This window comes from Mus caroli, chromosome 6 (genome assembly GCF_900094665.2).
Source record: "Mus caroli chromosome 6, CAROLI_EIJ_v1.1, whole genome shotgun sequence".
NCBI lineage: Eukaryota > Metazoa > Chordata > Mammalia > Rodentia > Muridae > Mus > Mus caroli.
This window is the reverse complement of record NC_034575.1, coordinates 80255020-80275777: the sequence shown is the minus strand read 5'-3', so window position 1 is coordinate 80275777 and position 20758 is coordinate 80255020. Positions and strand designations below refer to the sequence as shown.

Sequence of the window (20758 nt, the reverse complement as noted above, 5' to 3'; positions counted from 1 at the left end):
GGGGGGGGGGCGGCGCATGTGTGGCCTTAGACACAGCCTGGCCCAGACCAGAAGGATGGGCATGGAGAAGAGACCCAGTGAGCCCAGAGTTCAGAGAAGAGAGCTTTGGTACATTGGTGCAGGGGGTGGCAGGGATTGGGGGGAGGCTCAGGGTGAGCTAGGGAAGGATTCTACCTGGAGACAATAAGGCTGATAGCAGGTAGTCAGCCCAGGTCAGCCATGACACCTGCTTATACCCAAGCCTCAGGAAGCATGGTGGCAGCCTCAAGTGGTGCTTGGAGGGATGGATCTGGAGTCCCTTCCTGATCCATGTCAAATCATGTCATGGATCCTGGTAGTCCTGACAAATATCCTGAGAAGATGAGAGCCCATTCCCACTCCAGGTTCCTGTCCTGGGACTGATGCCCCACAGAGGCCTGGGCATCCTCCTGCCTCAGGACAGTGGCGGAAGAGCCTTGACAGAGTTCCAGATACATCCTCCCTAAGAGGGCACTAAAGACAGCCTGGGACCAAGTCCCACAGACTCCAATGTCCCAGCACCTCAGATTGACTAGGGATTGGATCCCACCAGCCCCACAGACTTGCCTGCTCCACTCCACAATTACCATGAACAGTACTGCAGAAATTCATTTTCTGTCAGCCACTGTCCAGAAGTGGCATCACTGGGCACTAGGCACAGAAGCCTTTCTGTAGGCACACCCAAGGCACAGGGGGAAAAGATGCCTACCCCCCTCCTTGCAGCCCCTGCAAGATAATTGTGCCCTGTGTGCCCCCCTCCAGCACCACATTCCCTCCTCCCCCAGACCAAGGCCACTTCCTGATGCCTCATCACCTGGCCCCTACTCTGCTCCCCTCCTGCTAAGCCTCTCAGAGAATGGTCCCAAAGCCCACCCAGCTGCTGTGGCCATAGCTAGGGTGCCTCTCCAGGGCCCCATGTCCTATCTATGTGGGTCTGGGTGTGTCAATCAATCTCTGTGTGCCTCAGTTTCCTTATTTGGCCCTCAGAGAATTGTATGATCAGAGGTTTTTGCTTGGTGACTAGAATAGGCACAAACTTCCCACACAGTGCCTGTTGCAAACTCTGCGCTGCTCTCTGCTCCCTCCACACCCACCCTCCCCAGCTCCTGCCTTAGGTGCCTGTACCTTAGGTTACTTTGCAGCCCTGTGTCTCCTCTCTTGTCATCCTGAAGGCACAGCAAGCATCTGGCCCAGGAGTCTCCTTCTTCCTCAGCGTACCCAAGCCTGAGCTCTCCTTGGCAGAGCCCCTTAAAGCCTACCTTGCTAGAAATCAACTATCCTTGGTAGCCCTGAAGATGGCAGGCATTTTAGGGCTACATGCCTTGGTCTGGGGAGTGTCTTCTCCATGTCCGACCTTTACATTTCCATAAGCAATCTCTTTGGGAAGATTGCCTGAGTTCCACTGTCTGCATCTGCTCTGAGCTCCCACAGGCCATGCCTACCTAGAGGGCTCAAGTTATCAACAGAGCTGGGGCTGAGCCTGGTTTCAGGAAGGTATGGAGAATGGAGGAATGATCTGTTTAGGGTGGGGTAGGGGCATTTCCTTGGGATCACTTCCTAACCAGGGTATGCAAACACCTAGCCACCAGTTTCACATATCTCATAGTGAAAGCATTTCTCTGATGCCCTTCAACTGTGTTCTCCAGCTAGCCTGAGAAAGAAAAAGATAGGGTGAGGGAGATGGCTATCTTCACTCAGAACCCAGAGAGTTCAGGAGAGTGGTTCTGACCAAGTCTGTTTCATAACTGAGAAACCAGGACCCTCCAAGGCAGGGCTACTGAAAACCAGCCGACTGTGGTGAGGGGCAGGTCTCCTGGTTCCTTGCATTTGTCACTGTGGGAATCACGGTTCCTTTTACACAAGCCTCCTCACGGTACCACTCCTTTGTTGATTAGAGATTATTAAGGAGTGGTTCTTCACGCCAAATTCAACTTCAAAGCTCCCATGGAAACACTACTGCTAGCCCTCCTGGGAGTGGGGAGCCCCCTCCTCCGCTGACCCGCAGTCCCTTTCCTCCTCACTCCCAGACACCCCTTTTCCTGAAGCTGACAATCATCTGTATGCAGCGAAAGCCTAAACAGAAACCATGGTCCCCGACAACATGGCCTTGGGGGAAGGAGGGGTGCCCCCACCCCAGCTTCTCCTGGAGATTCCATCAGGGAGCTATGAGGTCGGGGATCAGACACACAATGCGTCCCATTCAGGTGAGCCGGTCGCCCGCCCGGCCCACAGCTGCTGCTGCTGCTGCTGCGGGGAGATTTATGACCTGTTCTGAACGTCACCTTTTCAACTCCCGGTGCAGGCTCCAGCACCTCTGGGCTCAGCACCGGCCAGACTGCTGGCCAAGCGTGGCTGGGAGACGTGCTTCTGCTCACCACCACACACGAACACTCCTGAGGAGACAGCCTTGGCTGAGCCAGGAGAGGCATCTGAAGGTGCCAAGGACCCCCTACCTGCAGTCTGCAAGGAGCTCATCTGTCAACTGAGCCACCAGGGCGTCCACATCCTCGGAGGAACACTGTGCCTTCAGAGCCAAGTGGACCTGCTCCAGGTTAGCTTCCTGGGGAACAAGCATCCCTAGGTTAGGAGTATCACCACGGAGCAGGACCCAGCCCAGACCCTGTTACCGAGCCAGAAAGGAATAGATAGTAGGAGCAGGACAAGGCAAAGCCAGACTCAATCTGGCTCCAGAACCTTCCAGGATGCCCCATGCATCCCTACGGCTCTATTCTCAAGCCAGATCCCCAGTCTCACACATGAATGGACACAAGGCGATCCTTTGCTAAATAGAGATTTTTCACAGCCTGGATGCATCCCCTCCCACCTGCCACCTCAACACCAGGCCTGAGTCCCCTCAGGGGAGTGGATCTCTCTGAGACAACACTGGTCAGTCTTTTCTGGAATGGCCCACACTGCCAGATTCAGATCTAGCCAGTTTCCCCAGCAGTCATGCAGCCACCAATGGGCATAAAGAGCAGACACCCAGAGCTGGCTCTCTTGCATTTCATCTGATCCCCTTCTCTGGGCACTTTTCCTAGGGCAAGGTCCTGGGCTGGAAGGCCAACTCCAAAATACCTGTTAGCCCAAAGCTGCCTCAGTCTCCTAAGTAGCCCTCTCCACGTGTCAGGGCATGTGATGTGTGTTCCACCCTGGGGAACAAACCCTAGGAAGAAAACTCAGCTCCTGCTGTCGGGGAACTGTGGTCTTCTGGTAGAATAATGAGGAGCCCAGAGGACAGCAGGACAGTGACTCTGCAGTCTCAACTCTAAGTTCCCCCGCTGGCGTTAGCTGCCCACCAGCAGCAGCTGCCAAATTCAGGGACACCGCCCCTTCCTTGCCTTTCTGCCTCCCTTCCTACTGTGTTCATCAGCCCGACCTTCCCCATGCTGCCCCTCATCCCTACCATGCAGCCACACTCACTTTCCCCACTTGGGTGATGCTCCCTGGAAGGGAGCCTGGAGCCACAGCCAGCGGCTTCCCAGCATCCTTCACCCCTCCCTTGGCCTTCACATCTGTGCCCTCTCAAGATTCTCCTGCATGCCCTGATGAAACATAAGGTAGCCTAAAAGGGCAGAGGGGTTCCCTGAAGCCTCTCCTCACTCCCACACAGAATATCCCTCACATTCAAACACTCCGCCTCTCTCCCCGGGTTCCCAGCTTTGGACCCCAGATCATTTCTCTCAAAGCACCTCATCTCCCCAAGACAAATGCACCAAGGCCCGGCAGCCTGAAGTTCCACGAGCTCCCGAGAAAGCCATTGGCCTCCCAGGACCGTCTCACCCTCCCCTGAGTCCTTGCCATGATACGCTAGATATGGTCCTCGGTCCTCGTCTCCCACTTCCTCTCATTGTCCCTATGGCATCATCTTGATGCTCCTTAGTTGATCTCTCCACCATACTCCACACCTCTCCCTCAGCAGCCATGAAGGCCACCTGCATCTAAGTTTGGAGCCCCTAGCTTCTGGCTTTTAGCTGCTGGCTGGAAGTTTCTGGCACAACTAGAGAATACCAAGCGTATCCTGACACTTCAGTTATCTCTCAACCCTCCATCTTTCAGTCATCTCCAACAGCCACCTCGGGCATCCCCAGCACCCTTGATACCCCATCTCTACAAGTCTGCATGCACATCCTTCAACCAGGCACCGTGTCTGGACAGGATTCCACTCACCAGCCGGTCAGCGACCCTGAGGAGCTGGTTTTGGGTCTCAATTCGATGGCTGATGTCTTCCCAGTATGAGGACAGCACCACCACGGGCTTCACGTTGCCCCAAGGCAAGTAATAGTAATGGCATCCTACAAGGGAGAGGGAGAGACCTGAGCACTGCAGGCCCAGGGCCGTGAAATGCCATTCTGCAGAGCATAGAGCTCAGGTCACAGAGCTTTCAGAGCTGGCCCGGCTTGAGACAGGACTCAAGATAGGAGGACCAGCTCTGCTTTCTCCTTAAATGCTTGTGCTGTGGCTGGTAGTTCCCAGGATCTAAGCACGGTGCCTGAGCACACCTGGGGGACAGAGTGGGTGGGACCAAGTGCTCTGACTCTCACATCAAAACAAGAGGGCTGATAGAAGATCTCTGGAAGACCCAAGCTCACATCGGTCAAGGTCTCCAAGCCAAGCCCCCAAGCCCCATGTGATGACGGCAATAGCTCAGGACCAGGGCAACTACAGAACCGTGGTGATCAAGCCTGCAGGAATTCAAACTGTGGGTGCAGTGCCCCTGCCCCCAAGAGGGGTATGAGGGACAACACAAGAATTACAGGAGAGGAACACACCACAAGATTTGCTGTGGTTTCCACAGGAGGCAAGGATTGGCATTTGCCCTATGACCCAGGTCCCCTCCAGCCTCACCCACCATCAAAGACTGCCCGGCTGTACTGGGTGGTGGAGGCCAAGGGCAGGCAGGTGGTGTCGAACTTGTTCCCGTAGTTCCCAATGCTGACCTCGAACTGGATGGCGTCATCCACATCCTGCAGCATTGTGGCTGAGTAGAAGGCAGCAAAGAGGGAATATTTGCGCCTCCGCAGGTACTTCTGCAGGCAGAGTGAGCAGGCCAGAGATCACAGGGGGAGACAAACAAGACCCTGCCCACCACCCCACCACCCCCAGTGCGGATCTCATAGACGGCAGGCCCGAGCCATGACCAGGACTCAGAAACTCCTTCTGGCTGGGCAGAAAGTGACAGATGGTCCAAAGGCGCAGCCTCCAGACTTGGTTACTGAGTGAACAAACCCTTTCCAGGTCTGTGCAAGGTCTGTGCTCTTGTTTCCTAGTACAATCTGCTCCTCCAAGGTCAGGCGGCTGCTCCTTAATCCAAACCAGCATCAGTGGCACCGCCATGTCCACAGAGCAGGGTCTCCTGCAGTGTCCCTCAGGGCATCCTACACCTCATCTGCCCCTTAAAGGGGCTGAAAACTCTCAGTGATCATGCCTTGCCCAGACAAACACACATGCACACACTGCAGTCTGCACAGGCAGCCTCAGTCATATGCTCATAACGTACAGCTCACGATGACCATTCCAAGCCCAAGGCGCAGGGCAGAGACAGTTTAAAACACTCATGTGATTTGACATGAAACAACACAATTTTATTATAGTCACCTCTTTGGAAAGCTGGGGGAAAGGAAATGGATCAGATAAGTTTTGGACCATGTGAACTGTAATGATAGATAACACTTACTGAGCGCCTACTGTGTGTGTCTATATATCATCTCATCTTACCACCATCTCCTAAGGTAAATGTGACTACAGACAGGGAAAGTGAGGTACCTGGCAGATGGGAGGGCCAGCATGGACTCCTGAGGTGCTAACCACAGTGCCCTAATGTTCCTGAGGACCATGCGTGGCTCTGATCTTTCTGGGGCCTCAGAGTCTTCAAGTATAAAAAGGGCTAACAACAGCCACACTGCAGCATGCTGGATTTGAAGACATCAGTGGCAAATGGTGTCCACTGACCTCATCATGAGCTGTATCAAGTTCTGAGTTCCTGTAATACTTTCATCTCTCTCCCTTAAACCTCAAAGCATCCCTGGGGGAGGGGGGGGCAGAATATCACACTATTCTCCCCTTATCCCTGAGAAGTGCCCCTACAGTGAATGCAGGTCAGAACTGAAGAAGGCCCTGCACCATGGTACTTAGCCACCTGGTTCCTGTTCCCAAGCCAGCTCTGTCCCAGAGCACACCCTCACCTCCACACGCAGGATATCATCAGCAGGGAGGTCTTCCACCTTCTGCTCACTGTGGTCCACCAGTTTGGTCTCCAGGGACAACAGAACCCTGCCTCGATATGCCACACCTTCTCCCTGCAAGAGAAAGTCACAGTCACGAGCAAAGGGGTCAGGGGGCAGGAAAACACAACGCATGACAGCATTCACCACTATGGATGGGGATAGACCAATCAATCCTCAGGCCCTGTCCAAGGGCATGAAGGCTGAGGGGGATGGGCCTGGGCGTCCCGGAATGAAGGCAGTGAGCAGGTCCAATTGGCCCGGAGAAAGAAGCCCAAACAGAAGGAGGTGCTCTGAGGGTTTGTTCAGGCCTCGTGAGGCCAGTGGCATATCATCTGGGCCCACACAGTGCCAGGCCGGGCTGAGGACCCTTAGAGGCTGTGCTTGGCTGCTCACCTTTCCTGTGTTGAGCTCTGCATAAGGATCTGGGAAGCCCGTGAACTCTCGGGGACTGCCATAGAGGTTCACATAGCAGGGCCCAAAAGTGGGAAGGAAGCCCAGGTTGTCATCCACTAGAAGATACAAGAAGGTATCAGAGAGGTGGCCCTGTAGAGCCTTTCAGGTTCCGCTGATCCACCTTCAGATGGGGATCCCATCTCTAGCCCTCAGTTTCCCCCATATGCACCATAAGTGGCCCCTGAACATGTATAACTAATACTACACTAGCAATGACTATAATCAACTCCCTATAATCTGTCCCTTGGGTCCTTGATCTACTGAAATGAGACTATTCCTACTATCTCATTAGTCCTATTTGACAGATGAGGAAACTGAGTCTCAGAGATGTGACTGAGCACAGGATAGCAAAGATGCAGCACACTCAGCTGGCCACACACAAGCTGCGGCTCAGACCATGGGGGAGGGGGAACAGAGGTGGGTTCAGAGCCAGGTGACCAGAGAAGCCATGTCCCAGGAGAAGATGGAAAATGGAGAGATTATCATCACATGTTCTCTTGACAATGCCACAGCTGCCCTTCCTGGGACAGGACCTCACAGGCTACCCTCTGACCCTGCAAAGGCAGGACATTCAGGATGCTCAAGGCAGAACCATCATCAGGACCATCCCGGTGTCTCCATCCACACAAGGCTAAGCCAGGGCAAGCACGGAGAAAACAGCCTCCACACAGAGCTGAGACCTGCTCAGCGAGACATGAGGCTGTCCACCTTAAGCCATGCTGCTGAGACAGTGCAGGGGCCTGGGAGAGGCAGGGGCAGCCAGAGCTACCCTGCCTATCATTGTTCCTCATACTTCCTCCTCCAGACCCCAGTGCAGACAGGGCTTGGCTTTGCGAAGCAAAGGGGGAAGCTTGGAATGATCAGACGCAGGGGACCGCTACCAACTGCTTGTCAGTCATCACGATCATGATTTATCTCATGAATTATGCTTCAAGCGCTTCTCATTCCCCTGGCCACCTCCAGATCCTCAAGATGCCTCACAATCCCCCTGGCCTACTCTGACCCCCATGTTGGAAGCATGGTTGGTGCAACAAGCTTAGGGAGGGTCTGGGAGATCTAAAGGAAACTGGCCTTAAAGCATCTCAAGTAATTCATATCAGTTACCCAGTGGCTGCGACTTGCCAGCGGTCAACTCAGAGACCCGGCTGTGACTCAATCCCCTTCATGCAAGTCAGAAAATTCCCCTCCAGCAGAAACCCCAATGTCCCATCCCCTCGTGGATCCCTAGGTGACAGCAACGTACGGTCAGTGGCTTGTGGACTCTTGAGTACACCTGCAGGCTCCTCTGAAGCATAAAGAAATGGAAGAGGAGTTAGGATGGGTGTGGCTGGGTGGAGAATGGTTACATGAACAGGAGTCTGGACGGAGAGCTGGGGGACGGGCTCTGTGAATGTACAACAAAGGAAAGCACATACCCTGCCCCCCAACTCCAACCAGACAGCCCTCCGCACCTCTGTGACCTGAACCTCCATCCAACATACTCAAGAAACAACGCACAGGAGAAAACGTGCTTTTTCTTCATTATATACAGGTAGATTAGGAGGAATGGTGCAGAGAAAGAAACATGAAAAGAGAAACGCTAAAGAGCCATTGTGGACAAGTGAATACCCTGGGCTCCAAACCCAAGCATGAGACTGACACTTGGGCCCAGCACACTGAGCCAAGGCCATTTAAGGCACAACATCTCCACCTAGTGGGTATTTCTAGTATTGCCACAGACAGCAACATACTATTTTCTCAACGTGAACCACCTGGGTCTGGCTCCTATCACCAGCCACTTCCGGTGAAGATAAGAGACAAATGATAGCATATACACAGGAGCATGTCCATGCACAGCCATTAAAATAAATGTAATAAGAATATTCTAACCGTTTTATGTTCCCACAGATTCATGATAGTTGCTAGGAACTGCCAGAGGATATCCAACGAACAGTCACATGTAGCCGATAATGGCCTGTCGTGCTCCAGTGTCACTCAAAGTAAGTATGTGTACTCTCTTATAACTCTCAGAGTGTGGCTTGGACATCCTGGATTTAATGTGTCCTAAGACAATTCTTCATCCATTGTGGCCCAGAGAACCCAGGTTGGACGGCTCTGGAAGGCTCACAGAAAGGAGTGTGAAGCACAAATATATGGTGGTCAGGAGGTAAAAGCAGGGATGGAGAACTGAAGCCAGAGACCTAGAGAGGGCAAGGTCCTGATCTGGCCTTCTGATTTCTGCAGTCAGGTCTCGGCCCCCAAGGCTAGTGGCAAGAATCAGTGTGGCAGAGAGTGTACCTTGTGAAGATTTTCTTATCTACAGGAACTGAGCTGGCCCTGGCATAGGAGAGTTCTCAGCCTGGAAGAGTGACATACACAACACAGGCACAGCTGTGGTCCCCAGAGTCTACTTTAAGCTCATCCCAAATGATGCTTTAGCGGGAGGAGCCTGTTATCTTGGACTAATGAAAGCAGACTCAGAGATGGGACCCCTGTGTTCTTGCTAGAGACTGGCTTTTATCCTGGTAGCCAGTCAGTGATAGTTATCTATCAGTCCCACCAGCAAGCTAGCCACCTGCTGGGTGGTGGCTGGAACTGCACAGGCCTCCTTTTCGTTTGTAGATTTAGGAGCCATAAGCAGATAGGACTGTGGGCATTGGCTCAGCCTTGCTGACATCTTGGGCCAGTGCTTCCCAACTTGAGAACAGGTCACAGGTCTCCGATGTTGAGGTTCACCCCAGGTTCTCGCCCCTGTGTCTGCAGACAGCTCATAAAGTCAAGGGCGGGAGAGCAAAGAAGCCACCAACACAAAGCCGCTATTTAGTCCTGGTCGTCTTTCTGCCAAAACACAAGTGTTTCGCTGTGTTTTCCCTGAGCCTGGAGAGTTGGGTCCAAGGAAGCCCCAAGTCCCAAATGAACACGCCTAGCTTTTTACTGTGAGAGTGAAGCCCAGTTCCCTCACCTGGAAGAACTGGAAGAGACAGAACAGGCTGCCAGCCACAAGTCACAGCTCAGCAGGCGGTCCCTGGGGACATGCGTGTACCCTGGAGAAGCCCAGCCACTGCCTTCAGTCAGCCTTGCCAGCTCCCAAGGCTCGGCAGAGCCCCAAGCCCACGGCTTTGGCTGCTTGACACCAGCCTGGTCCAGGCAAGAGGGAAAAGGGGAGACTACTGGGAAATTCACTGTCATCCAAAATCCAAAGACAACTTTGGTTTTCCCAGTACCGTTCTGGAGCACACTGTCCATATGGGTGACAGCGTCAAAGATGCCTGCAAGTATCACAGGTCCCATGAGCTTACCACCTTTCAAAAGAATGGCCACATCTAAGAGGGCATACTCCTTTAAATAATAATAATAATAATAACAAAGTCTTCCCTTAATACGTTGGTGCACAGGGTCCAAAGAGTACTTCAGTGTGCCCAAGCAAACTGCGGGCAGAAGTGCTTAAGAGGTTCGTGTTAGGTCTTGTCCTTACTGGGGACAAAAACAAGATCACAAAAACAAAACTCGAGGCTGAATCAAATCATCGGGGAGCTCAAGGCAGAAAGAAGTGGGTTCGATTGGTTGGTTTGCTGCTGCTGCTGTTGCTATTGTTGTCATAGTCATTGTTTTGAGATACAGTCTCAATGAGTTAGCCCCGTGGGTCTTTTACTCACTATGTAACCAGGATGGCCTCACACTTCTGATCCCTTTGCCTCTACCATGCAAGTGCTGGGCTACCATATGGTGCTGGAAGTGGAACCCAGGGCTTCTGCACGCTGGGCAAGCACTCTAACAACATACAGTATAGTTTGTGTTGTGTTTGGGAGAAACAAGAAAACAAGGCAGTGTACTTTCCCAGGCTAGGGAAAGAAATGTAGCCATGGGCAAAGGAAGTGACAACCTTCAGGCCAGACAGCTGCGTCCACCTGAGAAAGGGACTCATCTCTACAGGAAGGGGCCTCAGAGAACCCGGGAAGTCCCAAAGAATAACCAAATTTGATCAATAAATTTAGCTCTGTTGTCATATTGATCTGGCTCCTTCGCTGCACATTCCAGAAATCATCAGCTGGTTACAAGAACAAGCTGTGGTCCAGCCCTTGACGACACCCCTGAGCTCACTGGGTTGCTCGTGACTTGAGTGCCATCTAGTGACCATGGAGACAACTTTCTCACCTCATTAAAACCAGGGTGATGAGAGACTGGATCTATGGCATAGTGGTGGGTGCTTAGCAAGCATGCCGAGGCCCTAAATTTATTTCCCAGTATAATAATTAAGTGAATAAATAAATAAATTATACAATAAAAAGAAGAAGTATCTATGTAACAAAAAGAATACATCAAAAATAAACGATGATGTGGCTGGGGGAAAGCCTAAACTCTCATCAGATGAATACAGAGGCACAGCTGTATCATATCAGAAACTTCCCCAAAAAACACTTAAAATGCCGTGTTGTGCCTTGACTGTCATTAGTTCCTGTATTCAGAGACAGAGACAGTCTGAAAACTGAAGCAGACTTGTGACATGCAGGTTAGTCAGAACGGCCTCATTTTTACCCAGATGAACGCTGTCTCCAACCTCACGCTGCTACATGTATGTGCAAAGCACCAGTTCACCAAACCCTCTGAGCAGCTCATTGTGTAGACAGGGTACACTCTGGGACAGAGTCCTCACACCTGGGAGGGATACCTTCCAGAAGCATGTCTGTATGTGTTGGATTGTTCAAAGTCTCATTGATGTGGTCCGAATAGCAGATCAATGCTAGGTGCTGAGAGGAGAGTACCAAGGAGATCACGGGATAAGACTCAACCTTGGTGTGTGTTGGAGATTTTCTGTAACTAGCCTTTGGGACTGAGGATATAACTCGGCTGGTAGAGTAGCTGCCTAGCATGCATGAAACCCTGTGTTCAATTTCCCATACTACATAAATCAGGCATGGTGGCATATGCCTGTAATCTCAGCACTTGGGGGAGTGGAGACGGGGGATCAGAAATTAAAGATCATTCTAGGCTTGATCTCACACAGTAAAATCAAGGCCAGTTTGAGATGACAAGAGACCCTACCTTAAAATACACCAAGAGTGCAGTATATACCTTTAATCCAGGTACTTGAGCCAGAGGCAGACAGAGCTCTATGAGTTCAAGGCCAAACTAACTTCCTCCAACCACCGTACACCAGACACCGGAAATGCAAGTTCTAGGCCAGTCAAGGCTACGTAGTGTGACTCTGTCTCAAAAAAATTTTTTTTATTTTGAAAAATGTTTCGGAGGAGTTAAAAAGAGGGCATGAGAGACTCATGAACCAGCAAAGCTGCAGAGGGGCAGAGGGCAGGGACGCCCCGCCCTGCCTGTGCAAACACCTCTACAGAGCATGCCTCAATAGAAAGTGCATAGCATTGAGAGAGGGAGGGGACTATCAAGCAGGCTATGCTAAGCTCGAAAGCCTCCATCTTAGAGGGGGACACACTTTCGTAAGGCTCAGGAGAACCTCCATCTGAATGATACGAGAAACAGTTTGGAGTTCTCAAGTTCAGGCAAGTTTTGGGATAACTTCTGTGGGGAGATGGACCAGAGCAAAGAGGACCAGAATTGATGCAGAAAAAAACAAAAAACAAAAAACAAAAAACAAAAAAACAAAAAAACGATCAGTGGATGATGCTGAAGGTGAAGTGCATGAATACCCGCTGCCTCTGACCACTGAATCTCAGACACCAGTGGGGCTGGGATAATCCACCGGATCCCTAAGAGAAAGATGATGAGAAGCTCCACTTTGTAGAGAGGAGATTGAGTGTCTCCCCTGAGTATAAAGAACTTGAGCCCCAGCAGGCTGCAGAGCCAGGGTTCTCAAGGCTACCCCATCCCATCCTGCCTTCAGCTGTCCGGGGCAGAGGCGAGAATAAGAGTCATTCGACTCAAGACGCTTATCTCAGATAAATTGAAGCAAGAATCGACAGAAGGTGTCCTGGCTAGCCATAGGCTTCCAGCACAAGGGTGGCCACCCTGAGCTATCACAGTGACTCAGTTTGAGTGAGCACACTTGGCGAGGTACACACAACAGGAGCGCCCAACAAGCTGTTTCTTGGAAGTTACAAATTCTGCATGACCAGCATCTTCTAGATTCATTCAGAATCTAGTCAGATGCCCACACAGGAAACCGATCGGACTGTTCTCAGCAAATACACCAAAACCAATTCAAAGCGTGTTACATATTAAAGGGGGAAATAGGTTTTAAAAATAAACCTAAAACTAAAGGCTGGAGGTGCATAGTTCATTTGGCAGAGTGTGTGCCCAGCATACACAAAGCTCTGGGTACTTTCACAGGCATCACATAAACCAGCCATGATGGTTGTAATGGTTTGTATACGGTTGGCCCAGGAAGTGGCACGATTAGAAGGTGTGGCCCTGTTCGAGTAGGTGTGGCCTTGTTGGAGTAGGCGTGTCACTGTGGGTGTGGGTGTGGGTGGAAGACAGTATTCTGCTAGCAGCCTTCAGATAAAGATGTAGAACTCTCAGCTCCCTCTGCACCATGCCTGCCTGGATGTTGCTATGTTCCCGCCTTGATGATACTGGACTGAACCTCTGAACCTGTAAGCCAACCCCCAAATAAATGTCCTGGTAAGAGTTGCCTTGGTCATGGTGTCTGTTCACAGCAGTAAAACCCTAACCAAGATAATGGTGCACACTTGTGTCCCAGCACTTCAGCACTTAAAAGGTGCTATCAGAGGCAGAGACCACTGGGAAGGTGGCACATGAATGACCAAATTTGCAGAGTGGCAGAGATATACAGATCCCTACGCACCAAGCTCTGGGATCTGGAGTTCAAGGCCATCTTTGCAAATAACAAATTCAAGGCCAGTCTGGACTACAGAAGACCCCAACTCCAAAAGAAAAAATGCTTAAATAAAACCTAGATGCTTGCCAAATATTTATACATGGCCTATAAAACAGAAGCCATATTTTTGTTATTTGATAAGAAAATTTTTTTAAAAACATAAGCTAGTTAGAAAATTTGAGAAGGAAATAGTAAAAATAAGCCTAAACAGAGTCAAGGAATCCAGAACGGAAATCTCCAATAAAGATTTTTTTTTTTTTTTTTTTTTTTTTTTTTGGTTTAAAGGCTGAGAGGCTAACTGAGGGGAAAAGAAGAAAATACAAACACAATAAAGAAGAAAGAAACAGCACAGGTAGAAGAAAGTCCCTAAATCCTAGAAGTCACCGTGAGAAACACTGTACACATATTTTAAAGCCTCCACATAAGAGATGTTTTTCTAAGAAAATATAAATTATCAAAATTGACAAAAGCAAAAATAGCAACCTAAAAATAGCAATGATCACAAGAGAAACTGCAAAGTTTATAAAGAGCCATCAGTACACCCGCTCAGAAAGGGCACCAGGCCCACGTGGTTTTATGGGTGAATTGTTTCAAACCCTCAAAAGACTATATTCTATGTTATATAAACTGTTCCCAGATGTTAAAAGACTTTAAATCTTTCCGATTAATTTTACAGAGCTGGCATAACCCAGATACCAAACACAAGCACTAACAAGAAGGCCAAGAAGACAGAAACCCAAGGGCTGAGCTCAAGAGACGCTGCAGAGTTCCCGAAGTGAGAAAGACGGCATTCGGAGATGTCAGAAACAGATCAGCTGGGACGCAATGCTGATATGACTGAAAAACAGTCTTGAGGAGGTGATGGTGGCACAGTGTCTTACTCACTAAGAAAGAGATTAATTAGGTTGAGCGGCATGCAAACTTAATTTCCATCTCTCAGAAAGTATTCAAATATAACTGACACATTACCAGCAAGCTCAAAGTCAGTGCCCACAGTCATAGAGAACAGCAAGAAAAACACAAACACAGCATCAGATACATCCTAGAAGTGTGTATTTATAGCAGAATAACTATGTTATATATTATATGTTATGTTATATATCATATATTATATTTATAGTATATATTATATTGTATATTGTATGTTACATATTGTATATTATATATTGCATATTATATATATATATATATATATACCATATAACATACACACCTATGTATACAAAATTCTTTGTTACTGTTTTCAGAGTTTTGTTGTAGTTTGGTTTGATCTTTGGGTGAGGGCCTCTTGAAGCCCAGGTTGCCCTCTAATTCCCCTAGTCACTGAGGATGCTCTTCCTGCATCTACACATATCCCCAATGCTAGGCTTACAGGTGCAGCACCAGTCTCACCTCCAGTACTGTCTTAGCCATGTGGAAACAGTATCACGTCAAGTGTATGGAAGTCACTGAGCATAACTTAGTTCAGACTTCTTGATGGGCAACTTCAGAACTGACAGAAGGGCTTGAACATGCTAGAATCCTCTGCTGGCTTTGATGTTAAACATAGATGTGAGAGGGCACTCAAGAGCTGGGGGTGCAGCTCCGGGGTAGAGCACTTGCCTAGTGTCTGAGGCACTGAGTTTTATTCCCAACAACAAAAACCTATTTTTATTTTTACTTTTATTTTTATTTTATTTATTTATTTTATTTTATTTTGTGGGTTTTCCTGCATGTATGTATGTACACCAGATGCAGGCAGGTACCCTCAAAGGCCGGAAGAAGGTGTCAGGTCCCCTGGAACCGGAGTTGCAGGAAGCTGTGAGAATTCTAATGTGGGTGCTGGGAACTGAACCCTGGCCCTCTGCAAGAGCAAGAGATTCTCTTAACATCTATGCAATCATTCCAGACCTATGTTGTTGTTGTTGCTGCAGTTGTTGTTGTTGTTGTTGTTGTTGTTGTTGTTGTTGTTGAAGCTATGCACAACATGAAACTCATCTATAAAACCCATTCATTGCGAAGTTAGTTATAAGGAAGAAACTCAGAAGGTGCCTGAGCACAGCACATCAGCTAGCTCGGTCAATTATGTACACTTACGATGAAATATGTACTTATCACAGTTGTATCCTAAAAGGTAAGACTCGGCTTGAATGTACAAGGCCCTGGGTTCAATCCCGAGTACCACCAAAAGAATAATAATGTGTTCTAGAAGAATACTCGATCACAAGAAACCAAGACCTAAGTCTAATATTGCCAAGTGACAAGAAGCAATAACCAAACAACTCATTTTAGTGTATATAGGTATGTATCGTGTGTGTGTGTGTGTGTGTGTGTGTGTTTCCCCAGATAGCTCAGGATGCTGTTCTTGCCTGCAGTGATGGACTTAAGGGTAGCTCATAGGTAAATGTCATAGTCTTCTTTTAGATCACTAGTTAATTTTTTTACAAACTGACAATGGGTTACATTTTTACTAGGCCAATAAAATCCATTGCAAAATAGGAATCACTGGGGTATTCGGGGCCAGAGTGGAGCCCAGCATGTAGTACCATCCCCCCACCCCCAGGACTGTCCACCCTCCATTCAGTGTGTAGCACTCTAGGTATCTGTTAGTGAGCTCTCACTGGAATCTCCCTTCAGGCTCCCAGATCTTGAGGTATAAGACAGAGTGAGGAGAGATGGAGCAAGCTGGGAACAGGCAAGACATACCTTCTATTTCTCCTCCAGTGGCAGAGATTTTCGACATACCCAAGTAGGTAGTGGCCACAGTGTCATTGTGAGTGAGGCGGTCCCTAGAACAAGGATGGAAAGAGGACATGAACATGAGAGGCAGACATGGGGCAGAGTCTACTCAAGAAGGAAGTGACCTTAGTGACAGATTTGCCAGAGGTCCGTTCTTCTGCTGAGGCCTGGGAAGCCCATGAGGAAAAGATACTAGAAAGGAAATGAGCATGCTCAAGACACCTCATGGGGCAACTTCTTCATCTTGATGGCCTTGTACTCCGTATCTGTGGGCTTACAGGGGGCCACCATCCCAGGCTGACAGGGAGGAGGCGAGAGGCAGGCAGGATGAGGATCAGGAGGTTGCTGACAAAGAGCGGTTTTCAGATCCAGAAGGTTCTTGGAACCCAAGAAATGCCTAGATCCAGAGGAGTTTCAGGAAGCCATCTCAAGGCCGTGTGCTGGTGTGCCATGCCTTGTACAGAGACTTTAGCTGTGGCAAAGTGTGTCCAACCCTTATCCCACAGGGGAGCTGCACAACGAGTTAGCGACCAAGGACCCTTTAACATCCTCCATGGACTGAGGAAACTTAGCCGCAGAGGCACGCAGGCCCTGTCAGCCAGGGAAGGAAGAACAGAGCCAGGGGTGGCGGTTCATAGCTTACATCACAAACCGCAGGATTAATAAGAGACCTCATCTCAAAAATAAAGCTGAGGATTTGACATCTGGCCTCCACATGCAGGTATACATATATGCATGCATGTGACACACACACACATCCACATCAATCAAACCAGTCAATAAGGGCACCCTCTTGGGATCCATAGCATAAACCTTAGCAGGTATATAGTACAGTGATTCCCACCCTTAGTCACGTGATGGTTCTGGTATTGAGACAATTAGTTATCAGAGGGCTGGTGAGATGTGTCAGCAAGTAAAGGCAGCTTCCCTGAAAGCCTGGCAACCCGAGGTCCATCCCTGGGACCCCAAATCGAGGTAAAAGAAGAGAGGAGACAACAGATTCCACAAAATTGTCCTCTGACTTCCATATGTATGCCATTACATTCATGCCCATATACATGCATCACATATCACACACACACACACACACACACACACACACACCATCTCACAGACAGCTCTGAGGCAAGATACTCCTACTGTGGAATCCTGGGCCCTAACCACTACCTGCCCCTTCCTCTGGACAATGGACCCAGGATTCCCCACCTAATGGTTCTAACCCCAGATCATATATGGCCGTGTCAGGAGACATTTTTTTGAGGGGGTGGGGAGGCAGGGTTTCTCTGTATTGCCTTGATTGTCCTGGAACTCACTCTGTAGACCAGGCTGGCCTCGAATTCAGAAATCCGCCTGCCTCTGCCTCCTGAGTGCTGGGATTAAAGGCATGCACCACCACACCCAGCTAGGAGACAATTTTGTATGAGACAAGAAGGCTCCAGACTTCCAGAGGGAAGTGCCTCAGGCACTGAACAATTTTGGATTCAAGGACCAGACCCACAGACAAGAATTACTGTCCAGAGGTCAGCAGTGTCCCCTCAGGCAGGTTCTCCAGCATACTCCCAAACCCTTCTCTTGGTCTCCCCAGAGGGGCTTCCTCCCCACTGTGAGCACTTCAGCCTTGGTAGAAGCATTCAGCACCATTCCCAAATACAAGGCATGCTGATTTCATATTCCGTTAACCCTAACCCCCTGAGACACCCCAGTCTCTATCTCTTCCTTCCTCTTTGGATTTCCCAGGAAAGGGAGCAAGTTTGGTGTTTGACATTTCCCCTGGGAAGAATGAGTAGCCTGGCAGCCCAGGTCCAAGTCGTGGCTTCTGGTAAGCCATGTCATGAGAAAGCTTCCTGAGGGAGTGGCACCGAAGCCTGACATCCCACGTCTGACACACCCTTCTCTTGGTTGCTTCTTATGACAGGAATCGAACCCAATGCCTCAAAGGCAAGAACCCTGGAGGTATTTTTAAAACATTGTTAAGCTCACTCCCTTAAAGAGAACTGGGCTTCTGACTTCTGGCCTTGTCTAAATAGAAAGGAGAGGAAGAGTGGGTGGGGTTTGTTGTTTCCATGGAGGTAGCTTCTATTGAGGAGGGGTTTGGAAAGTTTGTTTGGTTGGTTGTTTTTTGTTTTTTCATCATCTATGTATGTTTGCCTGAACAAGTTTATGATGTAGTTGCCCACAGAGGCAAAAGCAAAAACAAAAACAAAAAATAAACAAAAAAGGTGTTGAATCTTCTGGAATGGAGTTACAGGCAATCGTGAGTGGCACATAGTGCTGGGACCTGAACCCTAATCCTTTGCAGGAGCAGTAAGTACTCCGAACCACTGAGCCATCTTTTCAGCCCTGAGGAAATTTTGGTTTTTAGTGAAAAAAAGGAATTCTTAAAGACTTGAATGAAAGCTTAAGTTACAGAGCCACATGGACCGTGTCATATTTCTAAGATTCAGGTGACAGGAGACGCTCATCTGTGGGTTCTAAAAAGAAGGACTTTCTGGATAGAAACTTCCAGCAGTGGCATGCTTTCTGGCCAAGAGCTGGGTTTGGGGGTTTTAAGGCTTTTGGAAAACAGTGAGTCTCAAAATAGACTCACAATAAAAGTGCCACTTCAACCCAAGCCAGAGATGCAGCCACCAGATTCCGTAATGTGTTTGGATTGTACAGTATGCTGATAGCTTTGACACAGCTCCAAGGGAGTCAGGCCAGGCACAGCCGCAATCCCTGGGGCTAATCGCACCCACACACATCCACACAGATGTATGCACGCACACACATGCACACTGGGGTGTCCCAGTCCACACAGCACAGTCATTTCCAGCTGACACGCAGAGACGACTCAGGGAATGTAAAGTGTACCTTTCCACGAAACCGCTTCCCCTTCCCCGAGGCTCATACCAGCCGAGGTGGACCTCGGGACCTCTCCCTGGCCCCTGCCCACACTTCTCTCCCTCTAATTCTCTCAATCTGTTTTCTTTAGGCCCGGGGAACTGGCACATACTTTAATGGCTCTGTGGCCTGGGGTTTTTCCCCTGGTCTCTCATTATCCTCCTAGTTGGGGGTGCCGTGGGCCTGCAACCAAAGGAGAGTGGCCCGGAGCCACATGACCAGCGCTTCTGAGGGCAGGAAAAGGACAACTTGCTCTCTGTGGAAAGCCTAGCATTTCAGAGCTCACAGAGCTTGGGCCCTGTTGTCCCCTCAAGTGTGAGAAAGGCTGCCACCTCGCTGCTGCTGTGAGAGACAGCATGGCCAGGTAGAGAGTACCAGCTCCAGCTGCCATTCACGTTGGTCCTCTGAACTGTCACTGCGGACAGCTCACTTGCTCTTTCCTGTCTCCTCTGTGAAATAGTACCATGCCACCTTGTCAAGGGTCAGATAAACCCATACATGAGGAAAGTGCTCACTGGACACAGCCCTGGCCTGCAAGTTGGTGTTCACTAGGTGGTAAGAGTCTAAGACACTTACAGGCTACTGTCCTGACCTACTTGACACCTGCAATGGTGACTTTTGTTCAGGAAATACAACCCCCATTTCCAGCTGGCGGAGGGGATCTCTTCTTCCATTCTGCCCCACAGGACACAGCAGCTGGCTTAGCTTCCATGCCCTGCATTTACCCTAACCAATGACTTATCAGAGCAACTCCTCAGGAAGCCTCCAGAGATGGGCTCCTCACTGCCCCTGGCTGTGTCCTCTTCATCTTCTGCCAGTACAGCATCCCAGCTCCAGGTTGCCCCATAACTGCCCACAACCCTCATATCCTGCCTTGATACATGCACCCTCTGTCACAGCAGCAGCCCTGGTGCACAAAACAACAGGCCCGAGGACCAACCCTTCAAGGACCCAGAACTCACCAGTCCATGACACGAATCCTCATTTTTTCACACATAGAGGGAAACTGGGGAAGGAAAGGGAACTAGATGAGAACAGAATCTTAGAAGAAAGCCACCCCCTCACTAAGTGGAAGTCAAGGATGCCAGCAGGACTCAGGGACCTCGACGTGCTGAGTCCTCCAAAGGACCACTCACCATCGCAGGCAATGTGATGTTCTGGTTCCACTGAGGGTTAGCTGTCTTCTCCAGGATCTTGCTGCAGAGCTAGGAGACACAAAGGATTGGGGCATGGAACTCTATGTGGAATCTGAGCTTTGTGGCAACCCAGAAGTCATCCCTCTATCACACTGGCTGCTCTTAGAGCTGGCCCTGAAACCCTAGGTCTCTGGGCCATGCAGGGCAAGCTCAGATGCAGGGAGTCTCTGCAGAGACAAGGCTCAATGGAAGATAAGATCCAGAATGGGATAGCTGGTGCAAATGCCACAGCCCCATTACCCTAAACCCACAGCTCTAGACAGAGACACACCAACCCTACCTCCCATTGAGGCCCAGGCCCACAAACCAGCACCCATGTAGAATTCAGTGGAGATACAAACCCCACATGGCACTGGGAGGGGAGGTACACATCAGTAGACCACTCATCCAATGTGAACAAGACCCTACATTCAATTCCCAGTAGGTCAAAACAATGGAAGGGAGAGAGGGAGGGAGGGAGGGAGGGAGGGAGGGAGGAA

The 20758-nt window shown here is 49.7% G+C and overlaps 1 protein-coding gene across 16 annotated transcripts in view; it reads right to left on the bottom strand.

Annotated features, from left to right (window-relative positions):
- Nucleotides 1–20758, bottom strand: part of Dysf (dysferlin) — a 201704-nt gene that overhangs the window by 106173 nt on the left and 74773 nt on the right. For 8 of the 16 annotated variants that reach the window (XM_029478331.1, XM_021164302.2, XM_021164306.2 and 5 more), the window contains 9 exons: nt 20220–20288; nt 20046–20089; nt 16171–16253; nt 7939–7980; nt 6636–6751; nt 6201–6314; nt 4868–5045; nt 4186–4310; nt 2472–2578 (listed from right to left, as the gene is read on the bottom strand). In XM_029478331.1, coding sequence (XP_029334191.1) covers nt 2472–2578; nt 4186–4310; nt 4868–5045; nt 6201–6314; nt 6636–6751; nt 7939–7980; nt 16171–16253; nt 20046–20089; nt 20220–20288 — 878 coding nt within the window. The remainder of the gene's footprint in view (nt 1–2471; nt 2579–4185; nt 4311–4867; nt 5046–6200; nt 6315–6635; nt 6752–7938; nt 7981–16170; nt 16254–20045; nt 20090–20219; nt 20289–20758) is intronic. The other 8 variants (XM_021164299.2, XM_021164303.2, XM_021164307.2 and 5 more) reach the window with 1 other exon arrangement.